This window comes from Labrus mixtus, chromosome 18 (genome assembly GCF_963584025.1).
Source record: "Labrus mixtus chromosome 18, fLabMix1.1, whole genome shotgun sequence".
Taxonomy (NCBI): Eukaryota; Metazoa; Chordata; class Actinopteri; order Labriformes; family Labridae; genus Labrus; species Labrus mixtus.
In genome coordinates, this window is record NC_083629.1 from 13,645,882 (window position 1) to 13,667,642 (window position 21,761).

Genomic DNA, 21,761 nt, shown 5'->3' on the forward strand with positions numbered 1-21,761 from the left:
TGAATAGATTCAATACAAAGAGAAGACTGCAAAACAAAGTGCAGAATTCCTCCATCCGGCCTCCAGATGTTTATTGTCTCAGTTTCACACATTTCATGGAAGTGCAGACTCACTTAAAATGACACACACATGACACAAACGTTTCCAACAAAGCCAGACTCTTGACAAATTGTTTTTTGGGTTTTTTTTTTTTTACATAAAAATATATCTTTTCATAATCTTAGTCTTCTGTACATGTAAAAAAAAAACGCAACACAGATGTATTTACAAGAGCACCGGACAAAACATGTTAGAAAGACTTCTAATGCTACGAGTTGTTTTTTTAATCCATTAAGTGTGTTGATGAGGTTGGAGTTGATGTGCTGTCGGGTTGGCCAACAGTCCGAGTATTGTGGACAGACAGTGCAGCTTCTCCTTGACATGTTCTGGCAACTTTTCGTTCTCCTTATACCTGTGAAGAAAACAATTCCATTGAGATTAACCGCTGCACTTACTGTTTGGCATACAACAAGGGGGTCAAATCAAGAATCCTTCAGAGTCACTTGCAAGAGCATCGTGGAATTAATTAGTTTGCTCTTTATAAAGATATTAATCATGACTTAAAAACAGTTGTCCCCCAGCTGATATTGACTATAGTCCATATGATTCCAACGTGTGTCTTTACCTGGTGATCCTCCCCTCTGGAGATGTGTAAGTGATGCAGGACACTCCCGCCTGAACCACCAGCTGAGAGCCGTCATTGAACTGCACCCACACCTCTCCACTCGTCAGCTACACACACACAAACACACATACTGGGATTATAATCAGAAAGACAGCTCCTCTGCTAATATCCACAAACAATACTTATAAAGCACATTTCAGACAAATTCAATTGCAGTAAAGTGCTTTATAAGGGAGGGGGAAAAGTGAAGAACAAAAAGGTAGAAAGTTAAACATCTGAGGGGCCGTCCTGGTTCATGAACTAAAATCATCTGAGAGGTAATCTGGTACAAGACCATGTAGCGCTTTATAAAGTAAACTCATTTTAAAATCAATACGATAACTAAGAGGCAAAGACTTTAAAATAGGAGAGATGTGTGCTCTCCTCGTGATCTTCTCAGCACTCGTGCAGTAGAATTGTGTATTAACTGTAGCTGATTTATAGTTTAGTTAGGGAGACCAGAAAGGAGAGCGTTGAGTAGTCTACCTTGTTAGTTATACAAGCGTGCGGTCTGATTGGCTCAGAGACAGGAAATGGCCTTAATGATGTGAGCCTCAAAAGTGACATCATCCTTAAAATCTAAATCAGAATGAAAGATCACTCAAAGATTTCATGCTTCTTGGCTTTGGGTTTGAGTCCTATTTTATGTAGTTTTAGGGTCAATTTCTCTCTCTGAGCCTTTGAAACAATGATTAAAACTTCTGCTTTGTCATTATAGGATATGAGATTCATTGAACACCCGCCTACCTGTGATGCCCACCCGACATTGGGCACAAATATCGACTTGATCACTTTTCCTGTGTTCTTAGCCAGTTCCTGCCGCACCGGGGAGCTTTTCTTACTCAAGCTGGCTGTGGTAAAATCCGAGCCGTCATAAGAGATCATCTGGAAGGAAAGGTCATAAGATTATAGACATAGCAGAGCATAGTGTAGATGTAAAAGCCTCTGAGCTGTCTTGTCTATATTCTAACTTTAGTAGGGCTGTGAACTCACTGAAGGAGTGATTTGTGGAGGTTGAGGAGGTGAAGCTGTATCAGCAGGTGGCGGGTGTGTCGGCAGGGATAATGAGCACGGGGAGTCAGAGTGGACAGGTCTCCTTTGAGAGGTGAGATATAAAAGCAATATATTATACACAATGCGAGGACAATAACAGAAACAAAGAATAAACAAGATAACAGTTGTTCCTCTCACCTGCCAATTGTTATAGGGAAAAAAGGGACGTTCTTGGTGCTGCGCTGCTCCTCTGCAGCGATGGCGGCCTCCAGAGACAGACACATGCTGTGTCCTTGGTCAGACAGCTCCACGTACAGCCGGCTCTCCGGGCTCAGGCCGCTCAGCCCGACCTCTCCCTTCACTGTGTACGACTTCCCGCCCTTCTCCACCACTCGCAACAGCTCCGATGTCTTGTGGGTCTTTGCTCCTGCGCAACAAGAGTGTTCATGAAGCTTAACACGATACAAGACACCTCAGACAGAATAAAAAAGGTCAGTGCTGCTCCTTCCTCTGCAGCTTAAACATGTAGCGGTATGTTTGACTCACCATCGTAGAAGCAAACCTCCAGGTCTGCGTTGGGACAGTTCTCCATCAGCATGACCTTTCCATGTTTGGTGTAAAGTGTCACTTTTGGAGTCTTGGATTTCACCAGCTGCACAAACTTAGAGGCGTATTGGTACTTCTTCCAGTATTTTTCTACGGCAAAAAAAAACTGAATCAACACACTTTTTTATAATCCTACGTGAGCACTGATATGACAGTGAGTGTGTCGGACCCATCAGGTTACCTGGAAGATCCTCGTAGCTACAAATGAGAATATCCTCTGGAGGAGCAGGCGGACAATCCAAGACCGGAAACCCCTTTCCACTGTTAGGCTGGTATATTGTCACCTTTGAAAGATAATAATAAGCTTACATGTAAAAGAACAGAAATATCCCATCCTGCTTCCGTTTTCTCTGTGTAATGCATCTTCCCACTGTGAATCTGTGTACTGAAAATATAAACAAAGGTACTTCAGGTCTGAAAGCTGTAATCTGCGTCTTCTTTGACCAGCCTGGTGGCAGTGACTGAGAGTAAAAATAACTATTAAGGAATAGCCTATCATCTCTTTGCTGGTTATATTTAAGCAATTATATTTATATTCAATATTTTAGTCTGCTTACCAACCAAACTGAAACCCATCATAACTGGTGCACATATAAACACATGGAGCTCACCATTGAACCATCACAGGAAATCCGAAGGACTTCTTTGACCCGTTCCTGACCGCTCTGGCATTTTAATAATTCCATACACACTTCACCAGTGTCCAGAATGCTTACCTGTAAACATACAAGCAAAATAAATTAGGCTTCAATAAAAGCAGTGTTAAAAAAAAAAAAAAACGAAATCTGGCATGAAAAGGAGCAGAAAGAAGAATTATCTTACATAATCTGCCCCTCTGTCATTTTCAATTACTTACAACAGCATTCTTTGTCTTCTGTCTGATAGGCTTGAGTCTGGCTGCACACAGAGGCAGGACAATGTCTTTCAGCGTTTTCGTCACTTTATCCACGCTTGGCTTGGCCGAGGAGAGCTTTGACTCTCTGCCGTGAGGAGGTTGGAACTCTGCTCCGGGTACATTTTCTCGGTACGAGTCACAGTTGGAAGGGAGGTTGTGATGCATGTGATGTTGGTTGTGCTGAGGGTTTGCACCTCGGCCCGTGGGCTTGTCTGACCAAGAGTTGTGAACACCTAAAGGTCCTTTGCTGCTGTGGAAGCTGCCGCTGCTGCTGTGGGTGCTGCTGTCTGTGGGCCTGTGCCCAGAGCCTGAGACAGGAAAGACAATTGTAAGAGTTGCTAAAACGAGGTGGTTTTAAACTGTGTTGATGTGGTTTAAAGGCCTTTTTTTTATCATTTTGTAAACAGTCTTCACTCTTGTTGATATAAGGGTGACTGAAGCTTACTCTAAATCTAAGGATAAATCTGATCATAGCACAGGATAACAAAATTCAAAAGCAGTCGTCAACTAATGCACATAAATACGTTATATAGGGACAAAAGAGATAAAACTTCTGAAATTTATCGCATAAAAAAAGGTTTTAAAAAAAGACAAAATAAATTACCGTCATTATTAAGCCAATTTGTAACTCCCTCCAGATTTTGAAATTGAAGGCTTGGTGGATGTACAGCCTGCATGGATAACGAATACCCTGAACTGAAACAGGAAGTGCACTCTGTTAGTCAAATTCCATTTTCAAAATGAACAGAAGATGTCAAAAAGAGAGACTTCTTACTTGGCTGACTGTTTGACGGGAGGAGATGGGAGCCTTCCTCGCTCTGATAATGGGTGCTGAGTAGAGGACATGAGGAATACTGGTCCTGCTGAACTACTCAGCATCTCCTCTGAGTGGCATCTCCCCAGCTCAGTGTAACTCAACATGTGGCCAGAAGCAGAAGAACTGGAGCGGTCTGAGGAGTGAGCTCTCCTAAGGTAGCGTGAATGAGGTTGTCCTGTCCCCCCACCATGACCTCCTCTGCCCCTGCCTTCTCTGTGAAATCTGTCCGCCGGATGCTGCTGCCACTGGTCCCCTTCCTCAAAACAATCCGTGATTGGTTGGCGTGGAAGACTGGAAATGGGTGCCATGCGGTTAGGCAGAGTAGACCCAATCACGTTCCTGGTTCTCCTCTGGAGCCTGCTGTTGCTGCTGGCTGAGGTGGAGGAGGTGCAAGCTGTGGAGATGGTGGCAATGCCACTGTCCATGGATCCCTCGTCCCCGTGGCCCAGCTCCTTTGTCCTGACCAGCAGGCTGTGGGTCATAAACGGGTGGTCCAGCACCGCAGAGAGGCTGGGTCGATGTGCAGGGTCTTTCTGCAGCAGCTGATGGATCAGATCCTGAGCCTCCAGAGAAACATGGCTGGGCATGTCATATTCCCCAAGAACCACTTTAGACAGGGTGTGCTTCACCGTGTCTGTGTCAAAAGGGGGTCGACCCATCAGGAAGGCGTAGAACATGCACCCGAGTGACCACACGTCCGATTCCAGGCCGTGGGCGCTGCGAGTGGCCACCTCTGGGGAGATGTAGTTGGGTGTCCCGCACATGGTGAAGTGCTTTTCAGTCGGGAGCTTGAGCTGAGTGGCAAGGCCAAAGTCTGCGATCTTTATGTTCATGTTGCTCGTAAGCAAAAGGTTGGACAAGGTCAGATCTCGATGCAGGATGCCATGGGTGTGAAGATACAGCATTCCTTTCACTATTTGATGCATAAAATGTCTTGCTGTGAAAAAAAAAACAACAACACAAATTTAAAAACTGGTATTCACAAAAACAGTAAACAACAACAACAGTCTTTTTGTATTCTTTACGGTACAACAAAAAGCTCTGCCTGACCTTCATCCTCAGAGAAAGGCATCTTTCTCTCTTTAAGGTACCGACTCATCTCTCCGTTGTGGCACATCTCCAACACCAGGTAAACATAGTTGCTGTCCTCAAAGTAGTTGTACAGCTAATAAAGACATGAAATATGACAACATTTATCGAGGTGTAAACGAGAAAAGACATTCAAAAATATCAGCGCAAAATCTGTAATGCATTCCACTTGATCAAAGTCTAACCCTGTTGTAATGCTGCGGTCCAAAGAAGTGTAGCAGAGTGACTGCTATAAGTTCATACCAGAATCTGAACATTACAGGAGGTAGGAGTCGGTTTACATGAAACCAGAACAATACAACAGAGCTGACATTCACAGCATCAAACACAAATGGTTCACATCAAACACATTAGCGTGTATAGTCTGAAGCCTGTTTACATGTAAAGAGTACCGAAACAGACTTTGTGTGGTGACATATTAAAAATCCGCAGTAACGACTTATTACATTTTCAAAGAATATACTACCTCAAGTATTGAAGGATGTTTCAACCGGCACTGAATCTCAACCTCGTTTGTCACACGCTGGACCATACCAGCTTTGTGCATTGCTTTTTTGTCAATCTGCAAACGGGAACAAAAGAGGTAATTATACACCTGTCACACGCTAAACATGTAGTGTGGCACAGCGCTGCTGCAAAGCGGTTTGGTCTCATGGCAAATAGTCAATCTGTCTCCCTCAGAGAGACCCCAGGCCTCATTTGTGGGTAGTCGAGGGACTCTAGGAAGCCCTCGGGAGACAATTAAGGTACAATAATCCACCGCTTAAACTTCAACTGTCAGTCCTCGGCGGCAGCTTGGTCGTTAAAATGTTTACAGTGCAGGTAAAGCGCTCCACAATGTCCTGATGTTACTGACTTAGACATGAGAAAGTGATTGAGGAAGTCTTACCGTTTTGATAGCAACCTCCAGGCCAGTGTTCACTGATTTTGCACGGTAAACACATGCAAAGGAGCCTTTGCCAAGGAGGGTGAGGACCTTGAAATCCTACAGGGAGGAGAGTAAAAAAATTAACTTTGACCCAAAACAGATTGTTCTTTGCAGAGAAATCTAACTATTTTAGATTTAAAAAAAAAAAAACACACAGATCTTCAAAAGCACGATACCTCGATCCTGAGCTCCTGAGTATAACATAAACCTTTTTCTTCATCTCTGCTGGCTTGTGTGTCAGCAGAAGGGTTTTGAAAGACATAGTGAATAAGGTGATCAAACGCCGTCCCTCTAACCTGCGACATGCTGGATGTACAGTAAAAACAAGACAGTCCAGCATCTGACGAGATCACGGGAGAAATCCTCCCACAACAAAACGTTAACTGTCAAACATGCCACTAACACCTGACGCCGTCATATGGCCAACCAAACACCTTCAATTATCCCGGCTCTCTTCCCGCTAACGAGCAACACCAGACGCCGTTTCCAAGCAGCGTCGTCGAATGAAGCGACGCGGAGAGGAGACACAACACAGTTTGTCCCGGGAGACACAGGGTGAGGTTACTCAGCCATGCAGACATAGACAGACAGACAATAACAATGTTGGAAACTTCCAGTATAAATACTTAAAACACATATTTAGCGAACAAGAAGTGACGAGAAAAAAAGCTAAAGTTGCATGAATCATGTTGTGGCGTTTACTTGGTCACACGTTATATCGACGAATACAGCACTTTTTTTTTTGTTAAATTAATCAAAGGACTGATGCTTTATTTATTACAACATTGTTTTGTAACGGCAAACACTGTTCATCAAATGGTTAATCAGCCATCTAAATATTTATCTCCCACTTTAGGTCTTTCTCGGGTTAGTTTGAAGTTAGCTGGCTTGTGGGCGTTAGCACTTCAAAAGTTAACTCACCTCAATCTTATCGCCGATAGAAACACTCATCGTGCCCGCTTTGCGTCTTGCAGATGCATTAAGGTTAGTTTAAAAAAAAAAATTCGATCGATTGAGCGCATCGATATTCGTTAATTGAGCCTTTAAAGGGCAAATATACGTTGTTCTCGTGTTGCCCTCCAAAACTTTGCCATTTCTTCCATTTTGAAAATATCCGCCCGTTAGTCCCGTGCACACGTCACACTCTACGTCACACGACAACAAGCAGGGTTTTCCACGCCCCTAGGATGAGTCACACAGTGGTGTTTACGCCTTACAGTCTGTGGCAGGGGTGGGCAACTGGCGGCCCGGGGGCCACATGCGGCCCTCGTCAACCCTCAATGTGGCCCTCAGGTCAATTTTTATATATCAAAACATGAAGAAAACATGACAAAATCTGCCATGAAATCATGAAAACCAGAAATATTTCCATAATAATATTTGATCACTGATATATGTTGAGTTAAATTTGAGACATAATTGACTGTAATCGTTTTTGTATTCTACAATTTGGCCCCCTGGCAGTGAGAATTAAATGAATGTGGCCCTTGCTGTGACCAAAGTTGCCCATCCCTGGTCTATGCTTTACAAACATCATCTTAGGGTCTGAACCGGTCCATTGAACTATATATTTGTTAAGTTTAAGTTTGTACTGTGTTGATTTACATGATCTATTAAGGCCTCTGTTTGCAGGTCTAGTTTTAGAAATCTAAAAGTCTAATAAACAATTTAGAAAATAACATTTAAAAACATGAAATCATACAAGTGTATTCAGGCAAACAGTTAAATATAATCACTAAAAAAAACGTGTTTAAAATCCTAAACTAATTGATACATTCTGACAAATCTAGTGCTGCAGCTTTTTATTTTCATTGTTGTTTTAGATGATAAATGTCACATTATTGATTCATCTGGCTTATTGAATATGTGAAGAAATTGTAAATAATGTAAAGTGACATGTTTAAATCCCTTTTTTTTGTTTGAACAAGTCTTCCAAAAATTACCAAGTTTCAAAAAGGTTAACATAAACATCAATTTACTGATTAATTCATGAACCAATTTACTTTACAATTTACAGTTGACTTATTGAAATAAAACCAGCTAAAAAAAAATATTTTTTCAATAAAAAGCTGGCTTTCTTTATTTATTATGAGTTCACATAAGAGTATATTTGTGTGCAATCAGAAAACCTTCAGATCCTCTTGTCACAAGTGATGCTTTAAGATCATCACTTTTGGAAACCAGGGCCCAGTATTTAAATGAGTGTAGGAGAAGATCCACATGTCAGTATTTGCCTCCTTTTTTTTTTAGCAATCTCATTCAAGCATTTCCAATGGACACAAATTCTCTTGATTAGAGTAAATTTCTTGTCGTTTCAGCTGTAAAAAATAAACATTTCAGACTTCAGTCATTTTTGTCTTACAGACAAATGTATTTATTTTTGCCATCTTTAATCCAATGACTAAAGAATGGAAAAATGCGAGAAAACAGAATAAAGGAAGTAGGTGACCAATCACTTACTGGAGAGATTTGGTGTATCAAGCATTACCATTGTACTAGGAATATTCTCTCTATGTACATTTATAATATATGCTGGCTGCTTTTATTTTACTTAAATATATATACAGTCTCTTGACATGAACATCATATTTAGCTAAATACAAATATATATATACTTATATTATATATCATTTCAATCATTGCATACAAACTAAAAGTTCTGCTGTAGTGATTGTTTAGCACGGTCAAGACGCCTATGAGTGACAGGTTTTACTTGAGTATAAAAGACACATGGAATGCAATCACCAAGAAACCTTCCTGTTTGGTACAGAGAAAAAGGTTTTATATATTAGAAGCAAAGTTGAATCCATTGCATCATTCTTTCTTTATTGAGGATGTCAAACCTTTGAGAGAGTAAAGCACACCTTTTTCACACACAAGGAGGAAAGGGTGAAAACAGAATCCTCATAAGGTTAAGTCCAATCAAGAAGGGAAAGCAGCACAGAAAACAAATCCACCAAAGTGACTTGTGATGTTGAGGAATGATGGTTCCAGGTATTTATGTTTCTACTGTCTAAATGGTAGCTTGTGGTAAACACGGTGATGGTTGTAGTGCACGGTGATCTCAGTCCACCTCCATCTCTTTGGTTCCAGGCTTTGTCTGCTGGCTTCCCTTCACGTCTCCCTTCCCTTCTGCTCCCTGCTTCGCCGTCGGGCCGTTATGAGCACCACTGTTTTGGTCGTTCACCTCAGGGGCCTCCTCCACTGTCGGCTTTGGCCTGTTGATCACTCGATTACACACATCCTCTAGTTCCTGGTGAGTAAGAAGTGGACAGTATGTTGGTAGAGGCATTCAGAAGAATGATACAAGTGGAAGTAAGTCATCTACATACCTGTATTTTGGAAATGATGTCTGCTACTTTAACAATGGGGTCCTGAGTTATACCAAGTTTGCTCTGCGCGTTCATCTTGCTGTTCATCCAGCCCATGTTTTCACTCACACACTTTTCCACAGTGCTCGTTTCCTCTGCAGTCAAATGCTGGTATCGTTCATCCTAGGGAGTAGTTTGTGACAAGGAAATTACTCAAACATGACACAGACGTTTACAGTAGTAATAGTTACGTAAGTGTGTTAAATCACGCAAGTAGAGAAATCTCAAATAGCTTTTCCTTTTCACATAACTGGCAACTTTGTCGTACCCTGATGACTACCAGCGTTCATAGACAGACATAGACATGCTTATGAAGAACTCTACAAAACCCCTAAATTGTACTTAAAACCAAAAAACACAACGTTTAATCTGCATGTTTCCATATTTTTATTTTTTGGCACAAAAAAGACGATAAGGCATCCCATCTCTAGATCAAAATGATGTACCTTTTGTTTAAAACAATCCACAAACTTCATGTAGAGCTGCAGTTTCTTTCCCAACTCTTCAAAAGCTCTCGGCCTGTCCTCATGCTCTCTGTGCCGGTCCTGAATGGGCTGACCAAACCTCTGGAAATCAGCAGAATTGATGTTGATCAGGAATGTATGTCCTCTTTAAAACATGTGAGGGTTAGGCTTAAGTACAGCCAAGTTAGTTTTGAAATCAGATCAAACCTTTAGTGCTTGAAGTTTCTCCTCATAGACTGGTTTGGGTTGGTCCTCTCCCTCCTCATACAGCCAGTTCTCTGTGTCCTCTAGCATCAGTGTCAGCCGGTTACTGTCCTGTTAGTAATGGTTGTAGTTAATACAAGTGTCGATCATTTGCTTCTCACATTTATAGCAGCCTTGCAATGGTAGCACAGGTACGTAAGAGAGCAGCACTCACTTCCTCAGTGATATACTTTTCATAGATCCCACAGAGTTTGTCCCGTAGGTCGTATACATACTCCTCCACAGCATTTTTAGCATCATTCAGCTCTTTAACCAGTTTGTCCTGGATGACCATCTGACGCTGTAATGGAAAAACATATCCAAAAGATGTCACAAACAAGGAGAGCCAACAAAACCAGTTGATAACGACAGAATCACATAAGAATGGACAATTTGATTTAATACAACATAACCCTATAATCATGCTGTGGCAGATGTTGCTGATAAGTAAGCATTGAACAATCAGGGGCTCCTTCATGGGTCGTTCATTGTTTTGGAAATGTCAGAATAAAGTGACTAGAAGTACAAGCCACAATCTTGCTCAGGTAATCAGCATTTCAAACAGACCATGACTCAGCTTTTCTAAAGGCCAGAAGAAGTACCAACCTCATACTCCACAAAGTTGTTTAGGACATCGCTCTCGAGCTGTCGAATGTTGTTGGCTACGATGGGCAGATCAATACTCTTCGCCTTGACTTTGGGTTTGCTTCCCCCCGCTGCTGGGTCCTGCTTCTCCCCAGATAGCTCTTCCTGGATTTAGAAACATGAAATCACTATTCCATTTTTTCTGCTGTAGTTTTAATGCGACTTCTTTTGTAATTTCACCATTACAACAGACGGTGCAGTTCACAAAACAAACTTCTTTAAGGGTAATTCAAATCTTTTTCGAGCTCAATTAATATTCATGTTATGGATAATGTCAACTGATGCCACTGTATTCATTAATTCCCTCTGAATTAAAAGTATTAAGATCCTTGCCTAACATTTCTTCAACTGACCTTACTGCTGGAACTGTTGTCCTCGCTCTGCTGGTCCCCCTGGCTTTGGCCTTCCTGGTCCACCTGCATTTTGGTCTAATAAACGACAAGAACAATACATACTGTTATCAGTACATTCGAGGAACGTGAATGGATTGTCTTCTCAACCAGATTTATTTTTACTCCACTCCTGAAAGAAATCCTGCACCAGTCTGCAAGTGATTCAGTCCGAGGATGATTCAATACAAGGATGTGGCAGAGAAACTCTATGATCAATAACTAATCAATGGGCTTCATTCTTTCACTGGAAAGAGACACTTTTAAACCATGTTATTAATAAAGCAGTATTTTAGTTCCAACATTCATGAGACCATTACATAAGAATAGTAAGAGTTTCATATGTACATGTCACATAGTTGTGATATTCTGCCTCTTAAGGGGAACTTCCTTGAAGTGCTTCTTGATTAAATGTGTTTGTTTTCTCTCACGTACAAACATTTTATGAAACATGATCATAGAAACACAGCTGCCCAACTATATTATCGTTATTTATCATCCTGGGATCATGACTGTATTGAGTTTCATGTAAACCCAGCTGTTGAAAGAGTTCACCAGAGGACATTTACATACTTTCACTGCTAACACAAACGCAACTGTGGCAAAAAAACAAAAACAAAACAATCCTCTCACCTGGTCCTCTGGCCTGCCTTCATTTTGCACCATTGGCTCCGAGTCAATTTGCATGTCCTCCCCCTCTCCTTTCTGCTTCTCAATCAGGGAGGCACTGGACACGCTGAAGATACCGTGGACGTTCACTCGCACTTTGACCTTCACTTTAGAGCTGTCTCCATCTGGCTGGGGAACAACGTTCTGTACAGAGAAACATCCTGCAAACAGATTATTCGGAAACAGTTATTCCAACATATTCCTCTCTCAGTCCACAATCCCATCTTGGATCCAGATCCCTGTGGGGACTCGGCTGCAAATGCGTGACCCAAAAATCTACTTTGTGCATCAATCACATCTTCTTCTAGACTTTTGCAGCTGGCAAAGGACAGATCTCTGCTTAGTTTTGCATCCTGCATTCTTGGAGTGCATGTCTGACTTTCAGATGATTGAAGGTAAGTATAATCACCTATCCTGTGGTCTGGGTAGGGCAGATCTTGAGGGCTGTTGTAGAAGGCTTCAAGGTCAAAGGGTTCCTTCTTGTGAAAGGTGATCACTTTGGAAAACGGAGCAGCATGATTCTTACTGAACACCTCACACTCTCTGCAACAAAGATACAGTGAGGGAGAAAAGGAAGGTAAAGTCAGTAAATGCTGTATCTTAAAGCTAGCTTACCTAGCTTGATTGACCACTTGTGACTACAGAGAAGTAATTCCCTTGTTGTATAAAGTGTTAGTGTCTCATTTGGCAAATTTAGATAGCGAAGATGTCCTCACCCCAGTCCATCCTCTGATGGTGTTTTCCAGCGAAGAGTAATAGGAAAGGGAACCACATCAGTGATGGAGAATTCACGCACCTTGAAGGCTGGAGACAGAATAGCGCACTGCAACCCAAAACAAAAATACAGTATATAATTACCGTCTGTTTTATCCATGAACAACCTCACAATATTTCTTAAGTACATTGAAACAAGATTAAAGATAGGAGAGAGACCTGGAGCGCACAGCCTCTAGCGACAGCTTCATCTGCGTTAAGCGTGGTACTGATGTCTTTACCGAAAAACTTCCAGATTCTCTCTTTGATGGCCGGGCTTCTCGTGGCTCCTCCAACTATCTCCACTGCATAAATATCATCCCGGCTCAGCTCTGAACGGGAAAAACACACACAGAACCGAGTGTATTCTTCCAAAATGTAGCATTCAAACAATATGCATTCATAAATTTAACCAGATTTTAGGGAAGTACTTGATTGTTCAAGAGCTGTTTTCAGCGGCATCTCTATTCTCATCAGGTATTGAGAGCACATGTCTTCAAACTGGCCCCTGTGGGTTACAAAATTGGAAGAAAAATGTAAATAAAGCTGGATTTCCTCTTTAATCAGGAGTGATCAATGAGAAAAAAAACATGTACCTGTTCATCCTGCTTGTAACATCAATGTCATTCATGAAGCACTCTATGTTCAGAGGCAGGTCAGAGGAGTTAGCGCTCATCAGCTTCTTCAGTTTCTCGCACTCCTGGTGCAGCCGCAGCAGAGCCCTCGGGTTCTCCCTCACGTTGAGCTTGTACTTCACCTTAAACTCCTCACAGAAGTAATCGACCAACGCTTCATCGAAATTGCGCCCACCGAGGTACGGATCAAACGCAGTGGCCAAGACCTGACAGAGCAGATTTGACATTGAGCCTCTTGGGTTTAAAGGCACAGGTGTAGCTGTGGGTGGCGATGTAAAAAGGTTAAAAAGGCCAACCTTGAGTTTGCCTTTGTTGAAGGCAGTGATGGAGACCTGGAATGATGAATGTCCGATGTCCACAAATACCACATTTCTTGGCCTCTCTTCTGGAGTGGGGAGGTCCTGTTTGTAGATCCCGTAGGCCAAAGCCACTGTTTAGAAGAAAGACATCTACAGTCTTCAATCTTTCTTTTTTTAAGATACATGTTATTTCATCTATTTATAAAAGTAAAGGGAAAAATCACATTTTAACACATTTTCAGCCCCTTACCCAAGGTTAGTGTCAAACAAAAAAGCATTTGTATTTTCTCTTAGGAAATCTGACCTGCAGTTGTGTCATTAATTAGCCGTAAACAGTTGAGCCCTGCGATTAGAGTTGCATCTAACACAGACCGTCTTTCAGCATCTGTGAAAAACCCTGGGACCTGTAAAAGAAAGCACAAATTATTATGTTTCATTTCACCTCTTTCTAAATGATTTAAATGGTCCTCCGTGATTTTTTTTATTGTCACTCACAGATATGACACAGTCCACCACGGGCTTCTTCAGTGCGCTCTCTGCTGTTTCCTTCAGCTTGTTGAGCAGCATCCCTGCGATTTGCTCCACTGTGAACACTTTGTCTTCGTCCAAATAACGCACCTGTAAACAGGATACAGTGAGGATGTCTCTTGCTAAGATATCATGTATTGCATATTGAGCATGAAATGGAAAAGGTTGTATGGAACAAAAACAGAAGAAAAAAAACAATGACATGGCTGACTAAAAATAACAAAAGTGTGCAATGCAAGCAAAAATGGTCAGTGACAGAGACAAAGGGGAGGACACAGATAGTTCTGGAAGTTTGTACAGTGCTTCACCTTAACTCCTGTGTTTCCATTCGCCAGTTTATGTAAGCTGTAAGGCAGTTTGGGTTTTTCCGCTTGGACAAATGGGTCATCAAACGCTCTTCCGTGGAGCTTTTTGAAGCCATGAATTGTATTTTTGCAGTTGGTAACGACCTAAAATAAGATTGTATGACAAAACTTTTTTATACATATAAATGATAAGGATTCAGAATTAATTGTTAAAAAAAACAGTTTTATTTATGTCATTATTTTAATATTGCCCTTATAACAAAAATAAGTCAAATTGGTATACTCTTACTTGACTTTTGGCTGCATTTCCAATCATGCGGCTTTTGGAGGCCAAAGACACACAAGCCCTAGTTGGAAGACAAATACATCAGCACATTAGGAAGGCTACAACAGAAATAATCCTTCCAGACAAGCAGAACTGTAATTGTCTGACTGCTGCAGACAGAATCAAACGTCCAGGGCACGGAGGCAGATTTCGATTAAGGAAATTTCACAAGGGAGTCTGAGGAAGAAAGCACAAACTAGGTCAGGGAGATGGAACAGTTCACCTTCATCAAAATATGGCCTTTTTTTTTTCTTTAAAAAAACTCCATCTCCCCCACTCATCATTACACAGACTTTCATTGTGTTAACTAACCAATATCAGTGCTTCTTGGCACACAGGGTTTAGGGACGCATTTCACAGTGATAAATCTCTCCTTAGTTTCACCTTGCCTCAAACAGTCACTAAAGGTGCAATGCTCTTCACTTTCCAGTTAGCACATCCCTTTTTTGCAGGATGCTGCAGCAGATGTAGCTACTTTATATACCTGTACCACAAAAGACCTTGATGTTAAATTCTTAACATTGAGATATAAGTAATTTCATATCCTAAAAAATATAATGATACATGGTGGAAATGGGATTGAATTCCCTTACAATCCTCCTGACCTGGCCTGTACTGTAAGTATGATTGTTTCGGCTGACAATAAAAGACAACAATGGCCATGTGATGACAAAATCTACATGTTTTCTTTTATAAGATACAGCATAATATCACACTATTTTTTTTTTATAAAATGGAAATACCATCTTGTCTTCTTAAATGTCTTATCTCAGGCAAGTTAAAGGCGCACTGCGCAGCCCTGTGGTGGTTATCAGGAGGCATGTCAGCTGTCTGTTTATAAGGACAATCATTTCGTATGAGACATTTTGACCTACGTTACCCTGCTGTGACGCTGAATAAAGCAATAGTAACAGGCCTCATCACAACCTGCAGCAGCAGCAGCATTACTGATGTGTCTACACCATCACCGCTCAGCCAGTGCGCCTCCAGTTGCAAACATTGCGTAACAAACTCGCAGCCTGACCACATCTCACCGGGATGATGCTTGTCAACATTTCTACTTACGGTGTGCATCTGTCACTGTAGTCATTGGTGATGGTTTCAATGCCGCCGCTCCTGGCAACTGCGATGTAGCAATTCTGGAAACCCACATCAATGCCTACCACTGACATGATGAGTGCTCTAAAAGTCACCTCTTCTAAGTTGCCCTACGCAGCGACCGCACAGCACCTTTGAGAAGAAGAAAAAATATATACAATGGTCCGTAATACAAATGTAAGAAAGCGAATCCTCTGTTCTGAAAACAAATAAGACGGCAAGCTGAGGAAGCACTCACTGAATTACGAGCTGTTATGTAAGTCAAGCTGTTTAAAGCAAACTCATTCAGAGTAATCCCACGGAGCAATGGTGTCCAGCGCGGATTCACCCACTCCAAGGCAGCCGTAGCATCACCCAGCGCCTCTGAGCGTCGGATGCTCTAAAGCCCGCCCCCTGACGCCTCTGACTGGCTGCGTCACACCCATTGTCCCAACCTGATTGGTACGATAACCAATCGATAACAGAACAATCTAGAAACCCATAGAAAGGGGACCGTTAAAGACGTCACGAGTGGGACAGCAGTACTAATATTTACTGTCTATTTTAAGGAATGATTTGTCTTATGACTGTTTTTCATACCTCTTAAAAAATATATAAATATATTTACAGTCTATGGCTTCAACAGACACATTTGCCCTAAATAAAGCCTGTTAGGTTAAGTTTCTCCATTCCAGTCTTACGCACTGAAATATGTTTGCACGTAAATGACGTATCTAAGAAATCAGCTTTACAAATATCTGATTAGTATCTGGGGGCAGCAAGGATTGGAGAACAGCTTGAAAGCAAGAACCGCCTTTGAGCCTCAAAAAAGGGAAACAAAGTCACATGGGGGTCAGGTGTGGTCTGCTCACATGAACCAATATGCACAGTCTATGATATGAACGCATATGACTTAACATCTATAGTTAAAAAATATATATAGGCAATTCTTGTTACAATAAATAAATCAAGTAAAAATGAAATACATAATAATGTAATTATTCTGGACTGGTGGCCAGCATCCCTGTATATTTCTACACATTTATGTAGCCTACATATTTGATATCATTTTCTTTTCTTTCCTTTTTTTCTGTTGATGTCGGATTCTCTGAAGCTGTAATGGGATATATAAAATACACACATGTATTAAAATTAATTCAATGTAATCTGATAAACTGGAATCTAAAGAAAAATACTTTTTTTATTTCAATCAGTTTGATCTTATTTCAAGCAGTCAAAATAAATTCATAAATAATGCATGCATAGCCCAATAAGGGGAAATCGTAACTTTTATCTTTTATAGGCATTGTATAAATTGGGGCAGCAGTATCAGTCTTTAGACTTGGTTTGGGAATCGGAGGGTCGCCGGATCAAGTCCCGGTGCTGACCCATGTGGTAGTTGGTCTGGTGGCTGCAGGGCACCTCCCGAGTACTGCCGAGGTGCACCTGAGCAAGGCACAGAACAGCTCCGGTGTGCTCACTGTGTATGTAGCAGCCCCACTCTGACATCTCTCCTTTAATGCATGTCCACATGTGCATGTCTCCTATGTGCATCTGGGTATTTCAGGCCTATGTGTGTGAGAAGCATGTCTCAATAACAAAGTGTAAACCACAATGTCCATCAGGGATGAATAAAGTATGTGAATTAAAACGAAATTGAACACTGGTAAGTGAAAAAAATGGTTTGGCTGGTTTTAAATTCATTATCTCTGATGTGAAATCCTGAACATTTGATACACCTAATAATAATAAACTCGTCATTTTATTAGTCTTGCGGCTGGTTCGATTTCGATTTGACTTCATCACTTGTTGTTGTTTCCTTGATGAGGACCAGATGGACTGAATGTTCCTTCATGTTGGAACTGAGCCCGAAGGCCCTGGGCGTGATCGAACAGGAAGTGCTGGTAGTACGAGCTCAGCTAGCCAGCCAGTTGTAGTCAGATAGGTTAGCGTGTTATTTAACTCGGCAGATACAATGGGTCTTTTCGGCAGAACACCGGATAAACCCCCAAAAGAGCTAGTGAGTACTGACTGTTACAATTAAAGAATGTCTTTGCGGCTTTTTATCCGCAAAGAGGAAACACATGAAAGCGACTTCAGCTAACGTGGCTAATGCTAGCTTTCAACTCAGCCAGGCGTTAGTTGGTTAATCTGTTGCTACTTCTTGCTAACCTAAAGGCTGACGTAAGTCCAGTTAAATGAAAGCTCTATGTTTATATATATATTCCTCTTTCAAGACCAGTGTGTCTTGTTCTGTTTACTATGAGCTAGCACAGAAGCTAACACTAGTCAGCTGTCAGTGTAAACAAACCCTGATTGTGTTTGCGTCGCTGACTTTCCCAGATCAGCGTTCATCGTAAACAGATATTAAATATATTTTTTGTGATTTTACAGGCGACATTGTGCCGCTTTACTGTCGGACTGTAATTTTTAAGTCAAATGGCAGCACGCAGTTTGTAATAAAAGCCTCATGAATCTTTTCAGATCAGCGAGTGGTCTAAAAAGATCAAGAAGGAAATGAGAATGATTGACAGACAAATTCGAGGTAAGATCTCTAACACTGAACAGGTGCTAATTGTCTTTTTAAATATTTTCCTCTTATGTATTTATTTTAATATCTTGTTGCTTTTATGTGTCGTATTTTATTTTTATACATATATTTTATTTTTAATTCTTATTGGTGTGCATTAGTCTCTCAATGATTTTATAAACTACTTTTCGTCAATAACTTTTCTGCACTCTTGTTAAGCACTTCGAACTGCAATTTAATTTGTCTGAAAGGTGCTATATAAATAAAGTTTGATTGATTGATAAGTTTTGCATTGTCATTTATGTAAATGAAGTTTCATGGTTAGTTTTTATCTTTATTTAAAAGTATGACTTATAAGTACTGATTTATCGTGTAAGTAAATTTCACACTAAAGACAATGCCTCTTTAAGATGCAAAGATTTGTTTGATGTTTATCAACGCAAGAGCCAATTCCATAATTGTTGCTGTGTTAGTTTTCCTGTTTTATTTTTTAAATGCATGTGACTTTGTTTCAGATATTCAAAGAGAACAAGAGAAAGTGAAAAGATCCATAAAAGACGCAGCCAAAAAGGGCCAGAGGGATGTGTGTGTGATTCTTGCAAAGGAGATGATTCAGTCAAAGCGAGCTATCTCAAAACTTCACGCTTCCAAAGCTCAAATGAACTCCGTTGTTCTCAGCATGAACAATCAACTTGGTGAGTTTTTCAGTAAAGGAGAAGGGTCAGAACAAGCAAGGAATGAAAAATATAACATGTTTAGTTCTTTGCTAACCTAACTCTAAACAATTTGTGTTAATAATAGAGCTTTATTTTTTTTTATTTAGGACAGTCAGTGAAAGGGAATGTGTTTGTGTCTTTCTAGCTGTAGTACGTGTAGCTGGGTCGCTGCAGAAGAGCACAGAGGTGATGAAAGCCATGCAGAACCTTGTCAAAATCCCAGAGATCCAGGCCACCATGAGGGACCTATCGAAGGAAATGATGAAGGTCAGCACTAGTGTCCATATAAACACATTTTCTTAAGAGTCAGTCTAATGCAAAAAAAGTGCAACATTGTGCTTGACACAGGTTACCGTCCAAGATTATTTATTCTAGAAAAAGGTGATACATTAGGACATCATGTATATCAATATTTCAGGCGGGCATTATTGAGGAAATGCTGGAGGACACATTTGAGAGCATGGAAGATGGAGAGGAAATGGAGGAAGCAGCAGAGGCGGAGGTTGACAAGATCCTTTTTGAAATCACAGCAGGTAAAGCAAATTGTTATATTTAGTTATACATCTGTCTAGCCCTGATTTGTTGGATGGTTTTGGTGTCTTTAGGTCTTTACCACAACTGACTAAAACCAAAGTTCTGTTAAACTGTTCTGTTTGCTTATTTAGGTGCCCTTGGCAAAGCGCCGAGCAAAGTCACAGACGCCCTTCCTGATATGGAGCCGCCTGGAGCCACTGCAGCTTCAGACGACGAGGAGGACATTGAAGCGATGCAGTCGAGATTGGCAGCTCTGAGGAGCTAAGGTGAACTGCCACTGTTCTGTTCCAGTCAGTTTGTCACTCCAAGAAGGACAGAGACATTTTTTGGTGCAGGTTTTACAGTACTGAGCATCCTCTCTGCTTCATATTATAATTACTATTTCATAATCATTTGGGGTTAACATCGTGCTCTGACAGTTAATGTCTTTAAAACGTTTTTTTTTTTTTCTATAGATTGTGTGGTTTACTCAGCCTGAAGAAAAGGTGTTTATGCTTTTGTCTTTATTATCTAGGGTAAACCTAGGTAAGTCTTTATTATCCAAAGTCAAATAGAAGGTTTAAGAACGTGTATATAATGTAAGTATGAAAAGCCTGCTGTGCCTACAGTGCGTCATCATATTCTTTTGTCCTAAGTTATGGACTGGTGGTGGAGCTGCTTTGGTATTAATGATACAAAAAACTGTTGACGGAAGCCACCCTTAATGCAAATCAAATACTAGATCACTAGTTAGCAACTGTTCTAATCTGTTGGAAACATTAAGTAAGCAACAGCGTTTCTGTTTACTGGTAACCAGTCCACATTATCTGAGACACTAGAGCTGATGGGTGGATTTCTCTTTTGAAAGTTCTTTTTTGTACTGTCACAATGTGTCTGTTCTATACGTGGTCTTACACTCATCAGAAAAATTCACGCATACTACTCAACCCCGCTGTCTTGCACCTACATTTAGCTTGATAAATGTTTGACTTTGTGTCACAGTTCAGTTCCTTCTAAGCAGGAGGATGCAGAGAAAATGGAAAAGGTTGGTTAGTGAAGAACTTATGTATTGTGGAAGTATTGTGTGTATAATTTTCTGTGTGAATGAGGACAAAATATGGAAATAAACTTTTAAGAACAACGGTTGTCAATCAGAAGAATGCATCACACTGGTTATCACGCTGAATGTTGATAACATTTATCCCTTCCCCACAACAACAGACAGTTCTTTTTACGTACAGTATCTCACAAAAGTGAGTACACCCCTCACATTTCTGTAAATGTTGTATTATATCTTTTCATGGGACAACATTGAAGAAATGACACTTTGCTACAATGTAAAGTAGTGAGTGTACAGCTTGTATAACAGTGTGAATTTACTGTCCCCTCAAAATAACTCAACACACAGCCATTAATGTCTAAAACGCAGGCAACAAAAGTGACTACAGCCCTAAGTGAAAATGTCCAAATTGGGCCCAATAAGCCATTTCCCCTCCCCTGTGTCATGTGAGTCTTTAGTTTTACAAGGTCTCAGTTGTGAATGGGGAGCAGGTCTGTTAAATTTGGTGTTATCGCTCACACACTCTCTCATACTCGTCACTGGAAGTTCAACATGGCACCTCGTGGCAAAGAACTCTCTGAGGATCTGAAAAAAAAGAATTGTTGCTCTACATGAAGCTGGCCTAGGCTATGAGAAGATTGCCAACACCCTGAAACTGAGCTGCAGCACGGTGGCTGAGACCATACAGCGGTTTAACAGGACAGGTTCCACTCAGAACAGGCGTCGCCATGGTGGACCTCAGATGTTGAGTGCACATGCTCAGCGTCGTATCCAGAGGTTGTGTAGACGTATGAGTGCTGCCAGCATTGCTGCAGAGGTTGAAGGGGTGGGGGGGGTCAGCCTGTCAGTGCTCAGACCATACGCTGCACACTGCATGAAATTGGTCTGCATGGCTGTCGTCCCAGAAGGAAGCCTCTTCTAAAGATGATGCACACAAAAGCCCGCATACAGTTTGCTGAAGACAAGCAGACTAAGGACATGGATTACTTGAACCATGTCCTGTGGTCTGATGAGACCAAGATAAACTTATTTGGTTCAGATGGTGTCAAGTGTTTGTGGCGGCAACCAGGTGAGGAGTACAAAGACAAGTGTGTCTTGCCTACAGTCAAGCATGGTGGTGGGAGTGTTATGGTCTGGGGCTGCAAGAGTGCTGCCGGCACTGGGGAGCTACAGTTCATTGAGGGAACCATGAATGCCAATATGTACCG

General features: G+C 41.2%; 3 protein-coding genes across 5 annotated transcripts; 1 reads left to right on the forward strand and 2 right to left on the reverse strand.

Annotated features, from left to right (window-relative positions):
- Positions 1 to 41: 41 nt before the first annotated feature.
- On the reverse strand, positions 42 to 7,162 carry plk4 (polo-like kinase 4 (Drosophila)). Of its 2 annotated transcripts, none has more exons than XM_061063041.1 (15): positions 6,953 to 7,162; positions 5,993 to 6,088; positions 5,570 to 5,665; positions 5,065 to 5,179; positions 3,973 to 4,951; positions 3,802 to 3,893; positions 3,159 to 3,505; positions 2,914 to 3,018; positions 2,484 to 2,586; positions 2,243 to 2,392; positions 1,895 to 2,123; positions 1,697 to 1,799; positions 1,451 to 1,588; positions 665 to 771; positions 42 to 451 (listed from the first exon to the last, which is right to left on the reverse strand). In XM_061063041.1, exons 1-15 carry the CDS (start codon positions 6,980 to 6,982, stop codon positions 331 to 333), a joined length of 2,811 nt encoding a protein of 936 aa, XP_060919024.1. In that variant the 5' UTR covers positions 6,983 to 7,162; the 3' UTR covers positions 42 to 330. The 2 variants fall into 2 exon arrangements, with proteins under 2 accessions (XP_060919024.1, XP_060919023.1); XM_061063040.1 differs by lacking the exon at positions 6,953 to 7,162 and adding an exon at positions 6,208 to 6,597.
- A 1,216-nt stretch (positions 7,163 to 8,378) lies between these two features.
- Positions 8,379 to 16,098, reverse strand: hspa4l (heat shock protein 4 like). The gene is made up of 20 exons (XM_061063042.1): positions 15,994 to 16,098; positions 15,723 to 15,889; positions 14,622 to 14,679; positions 14,336 to 14,476; positions 13,995 to 14,117; positions 13,804 to 13,903; positions 13,497 to 13,630; positions 13,162 to 13,406; positions 12,997 to 13,073; positions 12,746 to 12,897; positions 12,529 to 12,635; positions 12,222 to 12,355; positions 11,777 to 11,973; positions 11,108 to 11,182; positions 10,716 to 10,859; positions 10,285 to 10,410; positions 10,074 to 10,181; positions 9,849 to 9,968; positions 9,364 to 9,525; positions 8,379 to 9,284 (listed from the first exon to the last, which is right to left on the reverse strand). The coding sequence occupies exons 2-20, from the start codon at positions 15,827 to 15,829 to the stop codon at positions 9,096 to 9,098; spliced, it is 2,499 nt and encodes an 832-aa protein (XP_060919025.1). The 5' UTR covers positions 15,830 to 15,889; positions 15,994 to 16,098; the 3' UTR covers positions 8,379 to 9,095.
- A 1,501-nt stretch (positions 16,099 to 17,599) lies between these two features.
- On the forward strand, positions 17,600 to 20,634 carry chmp3 (charged multivesicular body protein 3). 2 transcript variants are annotated; one of them, XM_061063047.1, is made up of 6 exons: positions 17,600 to 17,754; positions 18,219 to 18,279; positions 18,780 to 18,959; positions 19,126 to 19,247; positions 19,399 to 19,513; positions 19,646 to 20,634. In XM_061063047.1, exons 1-6 carry the CDS (start codon positions 17,710 to 17,712, stop codon positions 19,777 to 19,779), a joined length of 657 nt encoding a protein of 218 aa, XP_060919030.1. In that variant the 5' UTR covers positions 17,600 to 17,709; the 3' UTR covers positions 19,780 to 20,634. The 2 variants fall into 2 exon arrangements, with proteins under 2 accessions (XP_060919030.1, XP_060919031.1); XM_061063048.1 differs by lacking the exon at positions 17,600 to 17,754 and adding an exon at positions 17,773 to 17,918.
- Positions 20,635 to 21,761: the final 1,127 nt, after the last annotated feature.